This window comes from Phoenix dactylifera, chromosome 7, assembly GCF_051530095.1.
Source record: "Phoenix dactylifera cultivar Ajwa chromosome 7, Ajwa_hap1_PhDact_Kaust_v1.1, whole genome shotgun sequence".
Classification (NCBI taxonomy): Eukaryota; Viridiplantae; Streptophyta; class Magnoliopsida; order Arecales; family Arecaceae; genus Phoenix; species Phoenix dactylifera.
Genome location: NC_143196.1, coordinates 34,933,369 through 34,954,567, shown reverse-complemented (window position 1 = coordinate 34,954,567; position 21,199 = coordinate 34,933,369). Strand labels below are relative to the sequence as shown.

General features: G+C 45.3%; 1 protein-coding gene across 3 annotated transcripts; it reads right to left on the bottom strand.

The window, feature by feature from the left end:
* Window positions 1-506: 506 nt before the first annotated feature.
* Window positions 507-16,389, bottom strand: LOC103703743 (uncharacterized). Of its 3 annotated transcripts, none has more exons than XM_088701934.2 (8): window positions 15,814-16,389; window positions 10,276-13,474; window positions 10,117-10,171; window positions 9,898-10,016; window positions 9,717-9,782; window positions 9,534-9,623; window positions 1,490-1,666; window positions 507-687 (listed from the first exon to the last, which is right to left on the bottom strand). In XM_088701934.2, exons 1-8 carry the CDS (start codon window positions 16,170-16,172, stop codon window positions 652-654), a joined length of 4,101 nt encoding a protein of 1,366 aa, XP_088558060.2. In that variant the 5' UTR covers window positions 16,173-16,389; the 3' UTR covers window positions 507-651. The 3 variants fall into 3 exon arrangements, with proteins under 3 accessions (XP_088558060.2, XP_008784924.4, XP_008784925.4); XM_008786702.6 differs by having other exon boundaries at window positions 9,898-9,995; XM_008786703.6 differs by having other exon boundaries at window positions 9,898-9,968.
* Between the last annotated feature and the right edge of the window lie 4,810 nt (window positions 16,390-21,199).

Here is a 21,199-nt window from a genome sequence, read left to right as displayed (position 1 = left end):
TGGATTACGCAACCTCTTACATATGCATAGAGCTCACCTTTTAACCGACTAAATTCTTTCACCCAGATGGGGTTTTAGCGCATTTAATTCAGCCCGGGCAGGTCGATGAAAAAAGCCTTAATGGAGACGGGAGGGCCGAAAGGTCGCTTCATGCATTGCCTACCAGCGGGGCGAGGGGTTGAAGTTACTGACGGGGCCATTGAAGCTCCGAACTCAATCGTCTTTTCCCAGGCTGAGAACCGAATGCACGCCCAGAATACCATCATGCTCCACCCATTTGGCGTCTGTCTCATCACAAACTTCCATAGAACAAAGACTCGAGTCGGCTGCTTGATGATGGGTCTATCATTTTTAGCTCGAGCAGAATGTCGGAGACTTCTGTGACTCTATGGTTTTGTAGGTTTGAAACGGAAACACTCTGCTAGGTTTATAGTGGGAACTCAGATTTGTCAGACCTCTCTCTCTCATCAGAATTTCATGTTTCAATTAATGCGACAGGGATCTTCCAAACAATTCCATGCTACTGGGAAAGATACAGAAAGGAATGTTTAAAGTGCAGATGGGTTGTAAATTAGTTGCTATATAATCTACGACAGTGCACAGTGATCAATAAAAAAAGGCCATACATTGGAAGGTTGTGCAGTATGACTGTTATCGCTCTTCTGAATTGAATCTGTTCCAAGCGTCCTGCAGAGCAAATGAAAAAATGGAGAAGGTTTTACATATGTCAATGGAGATTGAGATAATTGCATGACCCTACTTTTTTCGAAACTAAGAGCATGTTAGATAGTCTAAAGTTCTCCAACAGTGCTACGAGCTTTAGATAACGAAAAGGTTATGATGAATGACTCTGGATTTACACCACCCGGTTCTTGCCCGAGCAAAACAGATATACAACAAACTCACAGCACTTGCAGAAAAAGAATATTCTTTGTTAAACGGGAAATGCTAACTATTCAAAGGCGGAAGGATGCAGCAATTTTTATAGAGCAAGTTTTTGAAAATAAAAACTGGGCACCTGTAAGCTGGCAGCACTGGATTTTCTGGTTGTCTGATCTAGCAAGTAAGCAGTATAGCTAGAGGTGATTGAGATATTACATGCAGTATATTTCATTAGACATTGCATGTAGATGTTAACTGGGGGAGGGCTACCTCCTATGGTGTCATCCCATTACCTATGGGCCTCTTCTAATTTTTAACCCCCTTCCACCCCTCTTGTCTAATAGTTATCTGTTTCGGTGACCAAAAGCAAAGATAGCTCAACTTGCAAGAACCAGTCTTTTGCATTACTTTGTTTGTCTGAAGTAAAGGTCTACTGTAATAATTTACCCCTCTTACCATTGTCTTACAAGATATCGCCCAAAGCAACATGCTATGGATGTGATTCCACAACTTCTATGGGAAGCACTCCGATGAGCACAAATTTGGTTTCCGGGAAGAATCAATCAAATAAATGACCATAGAATGATGAGAAAGACTTAGTACACACCTTGAGGAGATCAAAAACCTTCTCACATATGTATTTCTGGTGAATGCTGGCACCTCTTTGCTGCAATTTGTCTGGATGAACATAGAGAGTAGCCTTTCTGTAAGCTTTCTTTACGGCACCAGCTGTTATGACCTCTGTCAATGGAACTGGCTGCCAACCGCTATCAGGCCCAAGTATCTGTACATGGTTTTAGCAAGTGAAACATTCGTCTGCAGCAGTTCACTCATCATGCTGATATTAAAAGAGCCAGTTACTTGCACCATTATTTAAATTTCTGGATGTGAAATGTTAGTGTTTGGGCAATTAGGCCCATCCAGATTGGATGAAGCATGTTAATGAAGTCTGATATCAATGCAATTTTTCTTAAGAAAAAACACAAATAATAGAAGAAGATGAAAGCAAACAAAAGTTCAGCTAGAGTGGAAACTTTTGTGAGAAAATTGATGGTTGTTAAATGAAAGTTTCAATCAGCAGGAAACAAATCTTCAACAAGTACCGATTAATTCTCAATGGAATAATAAAAATTCTCCGGGGGGCTCAAGTTGAGGCATCATCTTTCTAATCAACCAGATTTAGGGAAGGATGTTTATTCACATATTGCAGTAGCCTGTAACTGAATCCATTATTTGTCAAAGTACAAGAAGTAGAATATTTTGATGTGTTTGTTGAAAAACCTACAAATAAGAACAAAGAAGAGGAAAAGGTGAAAGTGAAACTGATGTCCCCTTTCAGAGTTTGCAAAGCTAAGGCACATGCTCATGCAGAAGGCTTTTTCTTTTTACCTTTATCAGGAGGGTATAAATGTAAGGACCTGAATTTGGGCCCATTATTGGGCCCAAAGAACTGAAGTCGGCAATGGATGCCGACTTCAGTTTTCTCTTCGTGGTCTCCCCACGAAGACCACGCCGGCCGAACGGCCAGCGGGATCTCCGCACACCCCCCCCCCCCCCCCCCTCTTCCCTCTTCCCTCTTCCCTCTTCCCCTCTTCCCTCTTCCCTCTTCCCCTCTTCCCTCTCCCTCTCTATCTCTCTCTCTCCCTCTCTTTCTCTCTTCCCTGAGAGCCCACCCCTCAAAAAATTGGGTTTTTCCCTTCCTTCATCTTCTTCCCCTTCCTTGAGAGCAGCTGCCGCTGCCGCCGCCGGAGCCGCCAACGCCGCCGGAGAACCACACGTCGACGACTAGAGGTGAGAAAGGTAACCTATTTATTTATTTATTTATTTATTTTTTGGGGATTTAAGGGGAGAGAAATGAGGGATGCCAACCGGGTTCCATTCCCCTGTTTCAGAAGTTTTATTTTTGGGATTTGACCGGCCGACGGTGGCCGGCCGAGGTCAATCCGGCCGAAATGGGTTCGGCCGGAGGTGGGTGAACAGGGGCCGGGCTTCCAGCCCCGGTCTCCCTCTCTTTCCTCCCTTTCTTCCTCTCCTTCTTCTCTTCTTCTTCCTCCGCTCGGCTTGTGACAGTGGGATGGCCGACGGCGGCGGGCCGAGCGCCGCCGTCGAGGGCCACGGTCGACCACCGAGGGCCGACCGGAACCACCAGCCACCCCCCCTCCCTTCTTCCTTTCCTCTTCTTCTTCTTCTTCTTCTCTTCCTTCTTCTTCTTCTCTTTCTTCTTCTTCTTCTTCTTTATTCGGCCTGGGTTTTTCCTTGCTTTGAGATCCGTGCCTCACTTGTGAACCAGACCTTGAACCGGGTTTAAACTGTGAACCGGTTCCACCTACTCCGTGAATTGGGTTTGATCTGGGTTTGAGTGAATGGGTTTTGATTAGGGTCTAAATCTGAGTCAGGAATTTGGGTTAGCCTGATATGAGGATAATCTGGTTCATTAAGATTTGATCTGATCTGGTCTGATCAGATCTGGTTTGGGCTAGGGAACTGTTCTTGGGCTGAGTTGGGCCTGATTGGATCTGTGGGCTGGTTTGGGTTGGGCCCGAAATCTGATCTGAACCTGTTATCTGGTTTGGTTCAATTGGGCCTAATCTGTGTTGGGCCACAATTGACTTGGGTTTAAAGGGTTCTGATTTTAGGGTCTATGTTTGATCTTAGGGGCCCATTCTTGGATCTATGAACTTAGGAGTTTAAGGAATTGGAAATAGTTTAAAATTATGTTTCTTAGTTAATTAAATAATTAATGTTTATGTTTTAAACAGGGGTTCGTGATATATGTGACAGGGATTCTTAAGCGAACCCAGGTAGGTGACCGTTGCTTTAAAGTAGAATTCTAACATGTATCTTGCATATGTTGATTTATTGATTCATTATTAGCAATATGTGTTAGAATTAAAATTAAATATTTAATTTCATAAATTGTCATGCGCTTTACTGTGGGGAGTATGATTATGATTTTGATATAGAAAGTTGATTTATTGATTTTCAAAATCCGCGTGACTATAGTCTAGACCCCGCCAATGGGATGATACGTTGGCCCTGTCGACTTGTACTGAGGAACTAGTTCCGACACCGCGACCACCGGTGATAGAATAGTGGCGGCACAGGGGTGCGTTTTGCTCTTCGGAGCGGCTCGGTGGAGCGTGAGTTTGGCACCAGGGGGTGCGGCACAGTGGTGCGTTGGCTCAGTGGAGCGGCTCTTCGGAGAGTTGTATTGGCACTTCGATGTAACCATGCCACTGGGTGATGTGGCCGTAGTCATGCGGTTGAGTTATTTTGAGTCTCGGATTGGGTTTACAGATTATTGTGTGGATTTTTGGATTTATGTGTTTAGCTGCTTTTATATGCATTATGACATGTTATATGACGACTTTATTGCATGATGTCGCCTACTGAGCTGTTAGCTCACTCCTACTATTTACATTTTTGCAGGTGATGATATATGATTATGGGGATTACGGGACGGAGTGATCATGATGTAGTTAGCTAGTGGATATAGACTTTCTCTTTTGACTTATGTATATATGGACATTTGATCTGAAAACTGGAATTTATTTTTAATTAGTTATTAATAGTTGATCTGATTTATCTGCCTTGCGTGCCTGCGGGGTCCGCCCTGTAGGTGCGCGGCGTCTGCTCGCGCCCCGGGCCCCGGGTTCGGGGCGTGACAGATTTATTGGTATCAGAGCCCAGGTTTCAGATTCCTAGGGATTGTGTTTGAAATAGTCAAATGGAGCTTAAGTTTTAGGATCTTTAGGATTCATCGAAAAGTTTGAGAGATGGGTAGACATTAGGCCATTAGACGAAGGCATTTATTTGCTTTTGTTATTGATAAATTTGAGTTATTTTATCATAATTTTGAAGTGCTAAAATTAGAATGCAACCTAATTTTGGTCGTAACCGAAGTGTGAATAAGCTATTCCGAGAGTATTCTTGGTAGAACAATTTGTATTTCAAGTTATGATTAATTAGATTTTGACTAAATTAAGTGAAGGAATGTTAATCATGGAATATTATCGTGCAATGTAATTATTTTGGAAGTTCAACTTGATATCAGGTATTGTGGATATTACTTTTAGTTTGAAGTTAATTATTTGGTGGCAAGTTAAGTTTCGTTCATAGGAAGTTGTCTAATGCTTGAACTAGGAGAGATTTTATGATATTCTTCGAGGTTAAAATATGTAGTCGGATCAAACATGAAATTGTTATATATAAGTAAAATATATTTAAGGATGAGACTCAAGAGTTCTTCTTTGGCTCTACTTGGGACTTGAAATTTTATATCTTTTCGTTTTACAATTAAGATTGATATTTTGATGGGAAGTCAATTAGTACGTCTTGAGAATATTAGAGTATTAAAATATTTTTGGGTTGGTCGAAAATAGGTCCTCTTTGATTTGGAAAAGTTCTTGATGGTTTTTTTTTTTGTTAATGAAAAATTTCGTTGTAAAGTATAGTGTTTTTGATTTTGATCAATATGGATATCATTGAGTTATTAGTAGATTCTTTTATCTGCAATATATATATTTAAAAAAAAATGAGAACTATTACTAAAGGGATGAAATAGTTAATGAGTTTGTGGTGTTTTGAATAGATTCTCTAAGTCTAGTAATTTACAAGATTCCGAAATATTTGCAGTATTGCAAATAAAAAATATTTTACTTATTTAAGGAATTGATCTCAATGTAAAATCATAGAGCTTATATCTTGGAGGAATTTCTTGTAAATCTTTGAACCAGATTATTAGATTTGTGTGAGTTAAATATTTATTAATCAAGGCTGTGAGTTGATTGTGGATTTTGTATCACCATATGAGAAATGCAAGTAGGATTTCATTAGAGGCCCAAATAAGTTTAGCCTAAAAGAAAAGATTCGGGATGATTGAGTAAGCTCCTGAGTAAGTTAATCTAGAATCTTTTAATTATCAAAGCTTAGAATAAATATCAACTTGTATAATGGAATTGCCAAGGAAAACTAGAATTGGCTTAGTTCAAATTTGGATCTAGAATATGATTACTTGATAATGTGATGGTACAAATACGGCAACAATCTCAAGGGTTAATCATGACCTAGTATACTTGGGAAGCAAGGATAAAATTTTGCTTGGATATTATATATATATATATATAAAAAAATGTTGATGATCTGGGATCATTAAGAAATTTTGGAGAATATTGATCAGAGTTGCACAGCGAAAGTAGGAATGACCTTGGAAAAAATTTGCAGAGCTCTACATTGAACAAATAGTAAGGTTGCATGGAGTACCCGTACCCATTGTTTCCGATAGGGTCTCGCGGTTTGTATCTCACTTTTGGGGTAGTCTGCACAAAGCTTTGGGGACCACTCTGAGCTTCAGCACAGCTTTCCACCCTCAGACTGATGGCCAATCAGAAAGAACCATTCAGACCTTGGAAGATACGCTAAGAGCTTGTGTAATGAATATGAAAGGTTCTTGGGACTGTCACTTGCCTTTGGTTGAGTTTACATATAATAACAGTTACCAGGCAAGTATTCAAATGGCACCTTATGAGGCTCTATATGGAAGAAAGTGTAGATCACCTATCTGTTGGGATGATGTTGGTGAAAGAAAAATTATAGGCCCCGAGATTGTGCAACAAACAGTAGAGAAGATCCAGCTGATCAGGGAACGCCTCCGGACAGCTCAAAGCAGACAGAAGAGTTATGCTGATATTAGGAGGCGGGAACTGGAATTCCAAATCGGAGACCATGTTTTTCTCAGAGTGTCCCCTTCTAAAGGGGTGATGCGATTTGGAGTTCGGGGTAAGCTCAGCCCGAGATATGTGGGACCATTCGAGATCCTCGAGAGAGTTGGAGCTGTTGCTTATAAGCTGGCCCTTCCACCTGCTTTATCGGGGGTCCATTCTGTTTTCCATGTCTCTATGTTGAGAAGGTATATTGCTGATCCAAGTCATGTGATTGAAGTAGCACCTTTACAGCTCCGTGCAGATCTTTCTTATGTTGAGCAGCCTATCCGTATAGTGGATAGGAAGGACCAAGTTTTGAGGAGGCGCACGATTCCTTATGTAAAGGTGCAGTGGAACAATCACAGTGAGAGAGAAGCTACTTGGGAGCTGGAGGAGGAGATGAGAGAGAAGTTTCCTGCCTTGTTCTCGGATTGAGGTATGTTTTAATTTCGAGGACGAAATTTTTTTTTAGTTGGTTAGAGTGTAAGGACCTGAATTTGGGCCCATTATTGGGCCCAAAGAACTGAAGTCGGCAATGGATGCCGACTTCAGTTTTCTCTTCGTGGTCTCCCCACGAAGACCACGCCGGCCGAACGGCCAGCGGGATCTCCGCACACCCCCCCCCCCTCTTCCCTCTTCCCTCTTCCCCTCTTCCCTCTTCCCTCTTCCCCTCTTCCCTCTCCCTCTCTATCTCTCTCTCTCCCTCTCTTTCTCTCTTCCCTGAGAGCCCACCCCTCAAAAAATTGGGTTTTTCCCTTCCTTCATCTTCTTCCCCTTCCTTGAGAGCAGCTGCCGCTGCCGCCGCCGGAGCCGCCAACGCCGCCGGAGAACCACACGTCGACGACTAGAGGTGAGAAAGGTAACCTATTTATTTTTTTTTTTTTTTTTGGGGATTTAAGGGGAGAGAAATGAGGGATGCCAACCGGGTTCCATTCCCCTGTTTCAGAAGTTTTATTTTTGGGATTTGACCGGCCGACGGTGGCCGGCCGAGGTCAATCCGGCCGAAATGGGTTCGGCCGGAGGTGGGTGAACAGGGGCCGGGCTTCCAGCCCCGGTCTCCCTCTCTTTCCTCCCTTTCTTCCTCTCCTTCTTCTCTTCTTCTTCCTCCGCTCGGCTTGTGACAGTGGGATGGCCGACGGCGGCGGGCCGAGCGCCGCCGCCGAGGGCCACGGTCGACCACCGAGGGCCGACCGGAACCACCAGCCACCCCCCCCCTCCCTTCTTCCTTTCCTCTTCTTCTTCTTCTTCTTCTCTTCCTTCTTCTTCTTCTCTTTCTTCTTCTTCTTCTTCTTTATTCGGCCTGGGTTTTTCCTTGCTTTGAGATCCGTGCCTCACTTGTGAACCAGACCTTGAACCGGGTTTAAACTGTGAACCGGTTCCACCTACTCCGTGAATTGGGTTTGATCTGGGTTTGAGTGAATGGGTTTTGATTAGGGTCTAAATCTGAGTCAGGAATTTGGGTTAGCCTGATATGAGGATAATCTGGTTCATTAAGATTTGATCTGATCTGGTCTGATCAGATCTGGTTTGGGCTAGGGAACTGTTCTTGGGCTGAGTTGGGCCTGATTGGATCTGTGGGCTGGTTTGGGTTGGGCCCGAAATCTGATCTGAACCTGTTATCTGGTTTGGTTCAATTGGGCCTAATCTGTGTTGGGCCACAATTGACTTGGGTTTAAAGGGTTCTGATTTTAGGGTCTATGTTTGATCTTAGGGGCCCATTCTTGGATCTATGAACTTAGGAGTTTAAGGAATTGGAAATAGTTTAAAATTATGTTTCTTAGTTAATTAAATAATTAATGTTTATGTTTTAAACAGGGGTTCGTGATATATGTGATAGGGATTCTTAAGCGAACCCAGGTAGGTGACCGTTGCTTTAAAGTAGAATTCTAACATGTATCTTGCATATGTTGATTTATTGATTCATTATTAGCAATATGTGTTAGAATTAAAATTAAATATTTAATTTCATAAATTGTTATGCGCTTTACTGTGGGGAGTATGATTATGATTTTGATATAGAAAGTTGATTTATTGATTTTCAAAATCCGCGTGACTATAGTCTAGACCCCGCCAATGGGATGATACGTTGGCCCTGTCGACTTGTACTGAGGAACTAGTTCCGACACCGCGACCACCGGTGATAGAATAGTGGCGGCACAGGGGTGCGTTTTGCTCTTCGGAGCGGCTCGGTGGAGCGTGAGTTTGGCACCAGGGGGTGCGGCACAGTGGTGCGTTGGCTCAGTGGAGCGGCTCTTCGGAGAGTTGTATTGGCACTTCGGTGTAACCATGCCACTGGGTGATGTGGCCGTAGTCATGCGGTTGAGTTATTTTGAGTCTCGGATTGGGTTTACAGATTATTGTGTGGATTTTTGGATTTATGTGTTTAGCTGCTTTTATATGCATTATGACATGTTATATGACGACTTTATTGCATGATGTCGCCTACTGAGCTGTTAGCTCACTCCTACTATTTACATTTTTGCAGGTGATGATATATGATTATGGGGATTACGGGACGGAGTGATCATGATGTAGTTAGCTAGTGGATATAGACTTTCTCTTTTGACTTATGTATATATGGACATTTGATCTGAAAACTGGAATTTATTTTTAATTAGTTATTAATAGTTGATCTGATTTATCTGCCTTGCGTGCCTGCGGGGTCCGCCCTGTAGGTGCGCGGCGTCTGCTCGCGCCCCGGGCCCCGGGTTCGGGGCGTGACAATAAACCCTTAAATATAGCAAAGGTCTTTGAGATGTATTGATCATTAGCAGGGTTTACCATACAGTATTGGACACGTACTGTTGCTTATCACTCAATTTCTGACAGTAAATGAAAAATCCATGAAATATCTACGTTGGCCTATGAATTTTAGCTAAAACACTCCCTGTGGCATATATTTCTTAAATATAACTATTAAGCATGATAGAAAAAATTCAGAATGCATACATATTGCAGAGTGGATAGCAATGCTCGCAAATTCCCTTCTTTTCCATTCGACCACCTTCTGACTTCAGCATCAAGGGACTCTGCTAACCGCTGCAGCCACAGTTGGATCAAGTATGGTCAGATGGGAAGGCATAGACTATGGTTTCCCTAAAAGCAAAATGCTCATGATGAAATACATCTTACATTTCTCTCTGCTTGCTCTCTTTGAGCAAGCATATCACGCATATTCTTCTCTGCAAGGGCTTTTGCCTGGAATTAGTAAGCATTTCATTAAAAAAAAGAAATACACGTGCAATCAACTCACAGAAAATGGCATTTGCTCAAAGAACAAAAAAAAAACGATTTGCGAATTTCAACTACATACTGCTCGTTCAACTGTTCGTCGATGCCTCTCTAGCCTTGCTTTACACCTCAGGGCTGATTCAGTCTCAGTGCCTTCAAATTTTCCAGTCAAACAGGGTGCTTCAAGGTAAACAGAAAAGACTATGCTAACTCGAAAGCAAATAACAAGAGCTTTCTCAAAAGTACTGAGGCAGGTAAAAATAACAGGTTCCAGAAGATGCACGCACGAGGTTAATGTTACCTTGATTAAGAAAACCTGACTGTCTTCGTGTGCCATTTGAAGCATCCTGCATGTCCTGTCATAATAAGAAGCAGTTAATATTCAGAAAGCACAACAAAAGAAAACAGTTTGCGTGAATGCTAGAGGGAGACCAATATCAACTCTCCCTTGCATACTTACAGTAGGTTTTTGCCTTGATCTCTCTGCACGTTCTCTTGCTCCTGCAGCTGCTTTCTCAGCAGCACGCTCCCTAGCCTCTGCAGTAGCTCGCTCAACTGCAGCACGTTCTGCCCTCATTTTGGCCTCCCTAGAAGCTAATGACTTCTCTGAGGATTCAGAAGAAGCTCTCTCAGCTTTCTCTCGGGCCTCTGCAAATGCTCTTTGTCGAGCTTCAGCAGTGACTCTCTCCACGGCAATCCTTTCTGCCCTTTCCCGCGTTTCAGCAAGTGCCCTTTCATGAGCTTCATGGGTAGCTCTTTGAACAGCAATTCTATCTTTTTCTCTTTCCCTCTCTCTCTCTTTTTCTTCTTCTAACTTCTTTGCCAACTCTTTCTTCTGTTCAGTTTTTCTATCAATTTTTCCCTCAATTTCCGTTCGATCTTCTTTCTGCATGTCAGCAGTAGTATTCTCCGTTTTGATACCACTCTCAGTAACATCTAGGGCTCGATTTGTTATGTTCCTTTTCTCTTCCAACAAAGTGGCTTGTTGGGCAGCTTCCAGGTTTTGGTTTTCAACCCCCTGGCAGACTTCTCGACCTACATTTGAACCCATATTGCAGTTCACCATATGAGATGCCACCTTAACTTCTATAATGTGATCAATATCTCGTGGTGCTTGCTCTTCTTTATTCGTGGTCAACCTGCTTCCAAACTTTTCCTCTTCATCTGTCACCTGCACTACTCGTTGTTTCTTTCCATTTCGCTGATGCTCCATTTGAGCTTCCCTTGTTTTATTTACAATGTTGTGTTGCTGACAGACCTCTTTTGCAGCTTCCAATTCCTTTTCATTCTCTGCATCTCCAACAGTACTATCTAGTGCTACTTCAGGTTTCTTCTCATTTTTCTCCATGTCAAGGTCTTCTAGAGTAACTTCGGTGATGTTCTCATTGCTCACTGACTCATATGACTCACGAATTCCATTTGATTTCTTGGTTTCCTTCTGCTGGAGTGTCACACTGGTGCTTTCTGATTTGTACTCATTCACTTCATGATAACGTAAAGCATTAGCTGGTATGCTTGACTTTTCATTTTCTTCACATTGTCTAGCCTCAGAAGGTACATCCATTTTCTCCTCCACTTTGTAGAAGCATGATCCATGAGGCACACCAACCTCCCCATTGTTTTCATCCTGCCTGCCTGACCTGTCACCCAACTTCATCCAATCATAGTCATCAGGTTCCGATGTTACAAATTTTGCATTCACTTCCCTTCCACAATCTATGCATTTATCAGCAACCTGTTTCTTATATTCCCCTTCACATTGATAAACCCCATCAGTTCGACAAGCCTCCTGAAAAGCTTTTGATTCCCCATCCTCATCTTCACATGGAAAAGCTTCTTCAGCATCATTTGATTTGTTCTCTGCACAACAATGGAGTTCTTCCTCCTCCTTTAGTTTCTTCTCAGATTCCCCTTGCTGCCTAAAATGGAGAACATCTTTTAGGCTACTTTCATTTTCTTGTGGCACACAAACCTCTGAAGGTACCTCTAGTTCATTGTTATTTTGTTCTTGAACAGAAGCATCTGGTATTGCATTTAGTATCTCCTTGACTACCTCCTCGCTGGCAGCCATAACTCTGGCTCCATGCTTATTGGTGCTCTCACCCCATTCACAAGACTCAACGGCATGCAACTTCTCATTCCTTTTGTGCTCATGCACCAGTTTTGCCACTTCACCCTCATATTCTCTATCACAATTGGCCTTGTTCAATAATTCTAATTTGTTACTGAAGCATTTGTGCTCAGAGATCTCTTGAACAGTTCTAAAATCATGGGGTGCTTCAGTCTCATTTACCTTGTCTTCATTGGCCTTTACTGCTGTTATCGATTTCTTCTCAAAGCCTTCCTGCTGAGAGACATCATCAACAATTTTGAATTCTTCGGCATTGTTTATCAGCTCATAGAATTGTTTATCTACTTTCCACTTGCCATTCCTCTCCTCCAATTTATTCAATGGTTGAGACGATCTGGTTTCTCTTTGGGCCGTTGTTTGTCTGGCTTTTTCAGTTGATGCTGTATTTGTTTCCTTATCTTCATGATCTGGAGTTACCATGGGTGCTTTTATGGCTTCCTGTTTTTCCTTGACAGTTACATAATTTACCTCTCTATCCTCCTTTAATATGGTCTCTTGAGTCATCCCTTCAGTAAAACTTCTTACTTCTTCTGCAGCTATATATTCCTTCCTCTCCTTACAGTTTACATCATAGCGACCAAGCTTTTTGCGGCTTTGAAAGTTGTCCCGTTTTCTTTCCATCAACTCTTTTGCACTTTTCAGTCTAGCCTGTGCTTGTTCCATTGCTTCTTTCATGGCAGCGGCAGATGCGGCAGCAGCTGAGCTAGCATCCACCTCCACATCAAAGCAATAAGATGAATTCTCTTTTGCAGCTTCTTGAAGTACATGGTTCTTATAAGAATCCCCGCCATGGCGAGTTTGATGATTTAGCATTTTCTGATATACATTTCCTTGATCTAGATCAGCTTTTGGATTTGCAGGCATCTTCGTTTTCAAGGGTCCCTGCTTACTATCTGCTTTAGGTGGTGGTCTTGATGGCGGTGGCACTTTCAAGGGTTGTGTCTGAAGGCTAATGTCAGATACAGTTAAAAAGGTGTAATTAGGTTGAGATATTTCTCCACTGGATGTTGATTGATAGCTCGAAGAGCGTGAGTGATTCCTTGCATTTGTAGGTCTGTCTTCTGATGCAAGAGGTCTATCAGTGAAATGTTTCTGATCTTCTAACATGTCACGTTCAAAGCATTTTGCACCACCACTGGAAGAGACATGTGAAAAGATTTTCTCTTGTTTTCCTTTTGTTTTCCCCCCATCAAAATCCCGACTGAATCTGAGATCATTATTCACCGTATTTGCATGGTCATCACTTTCTATATTTTGTGAGGGGGGGCATGCATCAGCTACAAAAATAGATCCAGGAAAAGCATGAGATTGAGTTACACGTGCTTTCCCATTTACAGAATCCTCCTTGCTTACTCGACTTGTCTTGTGATTTGGCATGTCGTATTGAATTGATCCATCATTTGAACTATGGGAATCCGACAAGATTTGATCCCTTTCCAGGCATGCAACATTACTCCCATTGGGTCCTTCAGAAGGCAAATCAGAAATTTCTGTTGTCTGCTGGTGGAAACCTGTTTCTTTTGGGATCCTATAAACAAGTGCAAAGAAAAATTATAGAAGAATGCACAATAGATTCCTAGTTTCTAGAAATTTAACAGTTCACAAGAAACTAAGATGCAAATGAAGATTAGTACGAATGAAGTTAAAATTTTGGTATGCACTAAACAATGCTATGTAGCTCAAATGCAAATGAAACCCCAATAAAACTATAGCCAGGTAGTTGTATTATTTTAAGGTGATTATTTTTATTATTAGATCTAGATGCACGTGAGTATGCAAACACATGCGCAGACAAAAAGAAAGATTTAACATATACAGTAGTCCAAGCATGGCTTATATGGTAATCTGCCCATGGACCCTAAACAGGAAAAAAATGCAAAGCTGGAAACTTTTTATGGGTGGAACGATGACATAAGGAATAATTACATAGAATGAGTTCCAAAGATGGTGAATGGATATGTGGTAAAGCAGGAAAGATAAGAGTCAGAAACTCAGAATGATAAATTCATTCCAATAAGTTCCAAAGATCAATGCTATCTAATTCATTCTAATGAAGGAAAGCTGTCCTAAAGTAAACAGTAAGATTTGTTGCTGTTTCAATTTAACAGTCCACATTCCAAAGCAATGCTGCTATCACTTGCCCATTCTCATCACTGTGTAACCAGAAATTCTTTCTCCTAGGTAGTCACTTCAACCAGATCATGATACATCTTCAAACTTTGCTTAGTTTAGGAAAAACCAAAGGTCTTCTACGACTTTTTTTTATTTAAAGCACCCAACTGATCTCCTTTTAATCCAATCCAAAATATGATTGAACATCATCAGGTAAGCTTTGTTTTGACATGTTCCCCTCTCTCTACAGCCCATTAAATGTCTTGATCTACCTGAGGTGCCAGGCAGTCTTTGTAAAGGTTGCCATTTTCTGACTAGCTTGCCTCACATTAGTTATAGTAAATTGTAGAATGCATCATTACATCTGTTTCATTTATGAAAACCGTAGAGTAACCTATTATTTCTGTTCTCATGAATCTTTCTTGTTTGCTTCTTAATTTAACTTGGTCATTTTCATGGCATATAAAGGCTTATTGCCATTTTATTTGGTTACACAGAATCTACTTTTAGTCACTGTTTTTGTGATAGTTGAAAAATTAAGATTCCATTTTCTCTCTTTAGGCCCTCCAAGTTTCCACCAACTGTTTTCAGGGTTATCTCTTCTTTGATGCTGCAAGGATCTTTTCAATTTCATAAATCTGACCCATAGTCCCTCTTTCCTTCTTCTTCTTTTTCTTTTTTTTTTTTGGTGAAAAATATGGTGGTAACGTGCCACCACCCAGGACTGAAACCTGAGGGTGCCAACCAGCTGGAGCAAGTCAGCATCATTGACGTTCGACAATAGACTTATCCTATTCGTTGATAGCTTGCTTTTCTTTTCCATTATTTGTCCTGTCCTGTGATATTTTTTTTCTCACAATCTTGTTTCATAATATTCTCATCATTAGGCAAGGGTCTGCACCCTTAGTTGCCACCCCAGCCTTTCACTCACTCCTGTCCCACAATCTTATGTGGGACCTTTTTGATGTTTTTTTCTTTAACATGCATTGCATAACTAGTATTTGTTTTTCTTATCGGAGGCCAGCTACATCCACTCAATTACCCCATCAACACCTTCTACAACATTTTGATCGACAGCAACCTGTCATCAGTCCACATCATTATAGGAGTTGTCCAATACCCCATTTAAATTTCTTTCTTTCCTGGGTTGCAAGCAGGAACGGTGTTTCTTTAACACATTCTTTAGTGATAGTTCAGTTAGCTTCTATTCTAAAAGCAGGAGTCATTTTACCTTTACGCAAAATCCAGCATACAATGCTTCACCCTTTTGATTATAAAGTTTGACCATCTGCAAATATAATCCTCAAGGTTGGTCCAACAGCAAAGTATGAAAATCTTTTTTTTTCAAAAACTGTACTAAACTTATTGAAACGATAGCCTACAAAACCAGGAGCCCAACAAAGATACTAAACTAATTAACAGTTCGTAATTACAGATCTTCATACCGGCACATGCTTTGACGATTATATGTTCCATCCGAATCTAGAATAAGCTAACGACAAAAAAAGTTGGGTTTTAACTTGTTCGAATCGATCAAAAATCACATGCCGCCTGCTACTATTCTAGTGTTTTATATACTGATCTTGCTTTACGATTAGCGCTACCATCCACAACTCATCTAATTCTGAACTTGAAAGAAAAAAATGATGCTTACCAGAGGAATGATTGCAGCAACAAAAGTAGAAAATTGAAGAAAAAAAAGCCCTAAATGGAGCCATTGGGATGAAATGAGATAAGAATAGAAACAAAACAAACCTCTCGTTCGAGGAGAGAGTCTTCTTCTCTGGCCTCTTGGACTCCGCCACCAGCTCTTCGTAGGATACGGCGAAGCCTCCGACGTCGAAGCCCCCGAAGATGTCGGCGTAGTCGAAGCCGGAGATCCGGGGGCCGGACAGAGCGTCGTCGTCGCCGTCGCTCGCCGGCGGGAGGTCGAGCACGGGGATGGAGCAGGAGGTAGCGAGGCCTCCAAAGATCTCGGCGTAGTCCTCCGGCCGGGCGGGGAAGGCCGGCGGGAAGACGTCGGCATAGGCAGATCTCGCCGCCCCGTTGGGGGTCTTCTTGGAGACCGCCGTCCCGCGGTGGCTCTCAAGGAGATAGCTCGGGGGATCCTCCATGGTCAAGAGGAGAGGTTAGGGTTTTTCTCTCGTTTCGCTCGGAGGAGGAAGAGGGGAGGCGTCTCAGCCTCAGAGAGAAAGAGAGAGCGAGTGGGAGAGTGTGAGCAGTGTGGAGCAGCAAGCTGGCCAGGAGCTACTGGCGAGTGGCAGCAGCGCCAGCTTTTATTTCCTCCGTTTCCAAGGATCGGCGATTTTTTTATTTTACACAAAAGAATTTGTCTGTTGGAGCCGCGCAATGACCATTTTATCCTTTAGAAAAAGCGTTGCCTTTGGCTAGCCGTGTGCTTTGGGGGATAAAAAAAAAACCATATTAAGAAAGCCTAACCAAAATTATCGAGACGTTCTGTCGACATAGTCCCTGCCATCGTCCGATTTTATTTTTCTAACTCTGCTGGTTACACTTATACTAGATTATTGTAAGTGTTGCTGGAAACTGAACCCGAGGGCGGCCGCGAACCGAGGAGGAGGTGCTTTGGTGGGAGAATCGGCGGACGGCGGTTCGTTGTCTGGTGGCGTCCTCCGGGGGGTGGCCCGTGAGCGAGAACGGCAGGCGGTGGATCGTCGACGTGCGGCTCCTTCCGGGGGAACCTGCAAGAAGCCGGTGGCCGGGCTTTCCGGTGCCGACCCTCCGATGCCTAAGTCAGAGGGGGCCAATGTGTTCTTGGAGGAAACAGTATGTATCAGAGTTTTTTGTCTGCGTACCAGTCAGCCCCCTCTAAAATGGAGTGGTTCTCCTTTTATAGAGAGGTGCTGGATTACCTGTGAGATGATGGAGCGAGGTCGTCGTACAGTTTGAGCATGCCGCACGATCAGGCGAATTAATGCTGTAGTGGGAGACCACGTCGGAGTCAGGGAATTGTCTCGGCTGATTGAACACTGCCGTACTGATTTGCCGTGGAGAACTGGAGATCCGTAGGCAGCAGGCGACGTGCGCATTAATTGTGGAGTAAGTTGGAAGTCTGGAGAGGCCACGCGTGATGATTGTTGGCGGTCATAGCAGGGTATGGTCCCTGGTTGATATGCCATGGCGTGGCCGGCAAGTAAAGCATGGTGCGGTAAGGCTGCTGCAGGGCATGGCCGCAGCATGTGGACGAGGTCGGCCTTTTGAGGTCAGCTCGGCCTTCTATGATTAGCCTTCTGTGGTCGGCAGCCTTCTGGATGAGCTCGGCAGCCTTCTGTGCTCGGCGGCCTGGATGAGCTCGGCCTGGATGAGCTCGGCAGCTTCTGTGCTCGGCCTTCTGGGCCTTAGCCTTCTGAGCTCGGTAGCCTGGATAAGCTCGGCAGCTTCTGTGCTCGGTCTTCTGGGCCTTAGCCTTCTGAGCTCGGCAGCCTGGATGAGCTCGGCCTGGATGAGCTCGGCAGCTTCTGTGCTCAGCCTTCTGGCCTTAGTCTTCTGAGCTCGGCGGCCTAAATGAGCTCGGCAGCCTTCTGTGCTCGGCGGTCTGGATGAGCTCGGCCTTCTGGCCTTAGTCTTTTGAGCTCGGCAACCTAGATGAGCCCGGCAGCTTCTGTGCTTGGCCTTCTAGGCCTTAGCCTTCTGAGCTCGGCAGCCTGGATGAGCTCGGCCTGGATGAGCTCGGCAGCTTCTGTGCTCAGCCTTCTGGCCTTAGTCCTCTGAGCTCGGCAGCCTGGATGAGCTCGGCAGCCTTCTGTGCTCGGCGGCCTGGATGAGCTCGCCAGCTTCTGTGCTCGACCTTCTGGCCTTAGTCTTCTGAGCTCGGCGGCCTCGATGAGCTCGACAGCTTCTGTGCTCGGCCTTCTGGCCTTAGGCTTCTGAGCTCGGCAGCCTGGATGAGCTCGGCAGCCTTCTGAGCTCGGCCTTCTGTGCTCGGCCTTCTGTGCTCGGTCTTCTGTGCTCGGCTCGGCCTATGAGCTCGGCTCGGCCTATGAGCTCGGCTCGCTGTCGGATTTGGGTGCTTTAATTGTATTTGTGGGGTAGTCCATTTTTTCCCCCAACACTACCCCCGACTTCCGAGTTCGAGCTGCTTTTTGGCTCGGACGAAAGAAGTTGGCCAGTTGTCGATCATCCTGTAATATAGCCAAATATGTATAGAGATGTACGTGCCAAGTAGGGTGTACCTCTAATGCAGTTGGAGTTAAGTGCTCCAGGTTGACCGGCGACCTTCTTTGGCCTTGTCTGTTGGCGATCGAGCCGAAATCGAGCTGAGCTCGATAGTTGATGGAGATCGAGCCGAGCTCGATAGATGATGGAGATCGAGCCGAGCTCGATTAGTTGATGGAGATCGAGCCGAGCTCGATTAGTTGATGGAGATCGAGCCGAGCTCGATTAGTTGATGGAGATCGAGCCGAGCTCGATAGTTGATGGAGATCGAGCCGAGCTCGATTAGTTGATGGAGATCGAGCCGAGCTCGATAGTTGATGGAGATCGAGTCGAGCTCGATTAGTTGATGGAGATCGAGCCGAGCTCGATTAGTTGACGGAGATCGAGCCGAGCTCGATAGTTCATGTAGCATGACGTTAATCCTTTAACTGGGAGATCCGAGCTTGGTCGGGCATCCGATCTTGGAGACATACAGCAGATGGACTTCATTCGTCGGCGATCATGCGCCCTTATTCAAAGTGGGGCGACGTTGGAGATAGAGATATCCGTAGGTCGTTTTTTGGATTCTCCGATCTGAAAATAGATAAAATATTGAAATTATTTGAAGCCAAAGTGGCGTCCTGTACCTTTTGGAGATATTTTGATGGCTCTCGAGCTTCGAAGTCCCTCGGGACTTGGTTCAGCACCGGCCTTCTTTGGCTCGATTTTTTGGGAGGTGTTCTGCGCTCGGCAGCCTTTTGAGCTTGGCATTCTGACCTCGGCAGCCTTCTGAGCTCAGCAGCCTGCATGAGCTCGGTCTGCATGAGCTCGGCCTATATGAGCTCGGCGGGGGCTTATGTGATGGCGACGCTCTGAAGGGGAGCAACGTCGCGGGCACCGTCCTAAGGACTTACGTCCGTGAGGAGGGAGTACATGCTGGTTTCTTGCTTGCTGCCGGAAGACAGAAGACTTGGAAGGACAATGGGATTTAATGGGGCTGTACCCTTTGTCACAGAGGCTTACAATTCCATTTTAAAGCTCCATAACTCTCCTTCTCCAGACCTCAGCTTTTATTTCTCCTTCCTCCCAACTCGTTGACGTGAGACTTGGACTACTACTTTTCACTGGTTGCCCCCACATACGTCGTTGCAGCGGGAGCCATGCCTGATTCGAGATGGCTCGGGAGAAAGTTTCTTCCTCTGCTTAACATGATCCCGTTGAGGCGGCACAGGAGGGGCCTCCACTTGTTGTAGGCTTTGGGCTGCAATGGCTAGCGCTTGAACTTGCTGCACTAGCGCATCGAAGTGCTTGAGTTGGACTTGTGGAACTTGATCTACCGGAGATCTTGGTGGTGAAATCTGGACTGAGCGTTTGGGACTTGGAGTATGATGCTGAGAGGCATTAAAGACTCCTCTGCTCCTTAGTTTCATGGCCGCGACTCGGGCCCTTCCTCTAGCACCAACTGTTGCTGGAAATTGGACCCGGGGCGGCCGCGAACCGAGGAGGAGGCGCTTCGGTGGGAGAATCGGCGGACGGCGGTTCGTCGTCTGGCGGCGTCCTCCGGGGGGTGGCCTGTGAGCGAGAACGGCAGGCGGTGGATCGTCGGCGTGCGGCTCCTTTCCGGGGAACCTGCAAGAAGCCGGTGGCCGGGCTTTCCGGCGCCGGCCCTCCGATGCCTAAGTCAGAGGGGGCCAATGTGTTCTTGGAGGAAACAGCATGTATCAGAGTTTTTTGTTTGCCTACCAGCTAGCCCCCCCTCTAAAATGGAGTGGTTCTCCTTTTATAGAGAGGTGCTGGATTACCTGTGAGATGATGGAGCGAGGTCGTCGTACAGTTTGAGCATGCCGCACGATCAGGCGAATTAATGCTGTAGTGGGAGACCACGTCGGAGTCAGAGAATTGTCTCGGTTGATTGAACACTGCCGTGCTGATTTGCCGTGGAGAACTGGAGATCCGTAGGCAGCAGGCGACGTGCGCATTAATTGTGGAGTAAGTTGGAGGTCTGGAGAGGCCACGTGTGATGATTGTTGGCGGTCGTAGCAGGGTATGGTCCCTGGTTGATATGCCATGGCGTGGCCGGCAAGTAAAGCATGGTGCAGTAAGGCTGCTGTAGGGCATGGCCGCAGCATGTGGACGAGGTCGGCCTTTTGAGGTCAGCTCGGCCTTCTATGATTAGCCTTCTGTGCTCGGCGGCCTCGATGAGCTCGGCCTGGATGAGCTCGGCAGCTTCTGTGCTCGGCCTTTTGGGCCTTAGCCTTCTGAGCTCGGCAGCCTGGATGAGCTCGGCAGCTTCTGTGCTCGGCCTTCTGGGCCTTAGCCTTCTGAGCTCGGCAGCCTGGATGAGCTCGGCCTGGATGAGCTCGGCAGCTTCTGTGCTCAGCCTTCTGGCCTTAGTCTTCTGAGCTCGGCGGCCTGGATGAGCTCGACAGCCTTCTGTGCTCGGCGGTCTGGATGAGCTCGGCCTGGATGAGCTTGGCAGCTTCTGTGCTCGGCCTTCTGGCCTTAGTCTTCTGAGCTCGGCAGCCTAGATGAGCCCGGCAGCTTCTGTGCTCGGCCTTCTGGGCCTTAGCCTTCTGAGCTCGGCAGCCTGGATGAGCTCGGCCTGGATGAGCTCGGCAGCTTCTGTGCTCAGCCTTCTGGCCTTAATCTTCTGTGCTCGGCGGCCTGGATGAGCTCGGCAGCCTTCTGTGCTCGGCGGCCTGGATGAGCTCGACAGCTTCTGTGCTCGGCCTTCTGGCCTTAGTCTTCTGAGCTCGGCGGCCTGGATGAGCTCGACAGCTTCTGTGCTCGGCCTTCTGGCCTTAGTCTTCTGAGCTCGGCAGCCTGGATGAGCTCGGCAGCCTTCTGAGCTCGGCCTTCTATGCTCGGCCTTCTGAGCTCGGCCTTCTGAGCTCGGCCGTCTAGTCTCGGCCTTCTGTGCTCGGCTCGGCCTATGCGCTCGGCTCAGCCTTATGAGCTCGGCTCGGCCTATGAGCTCGGCTCGCTG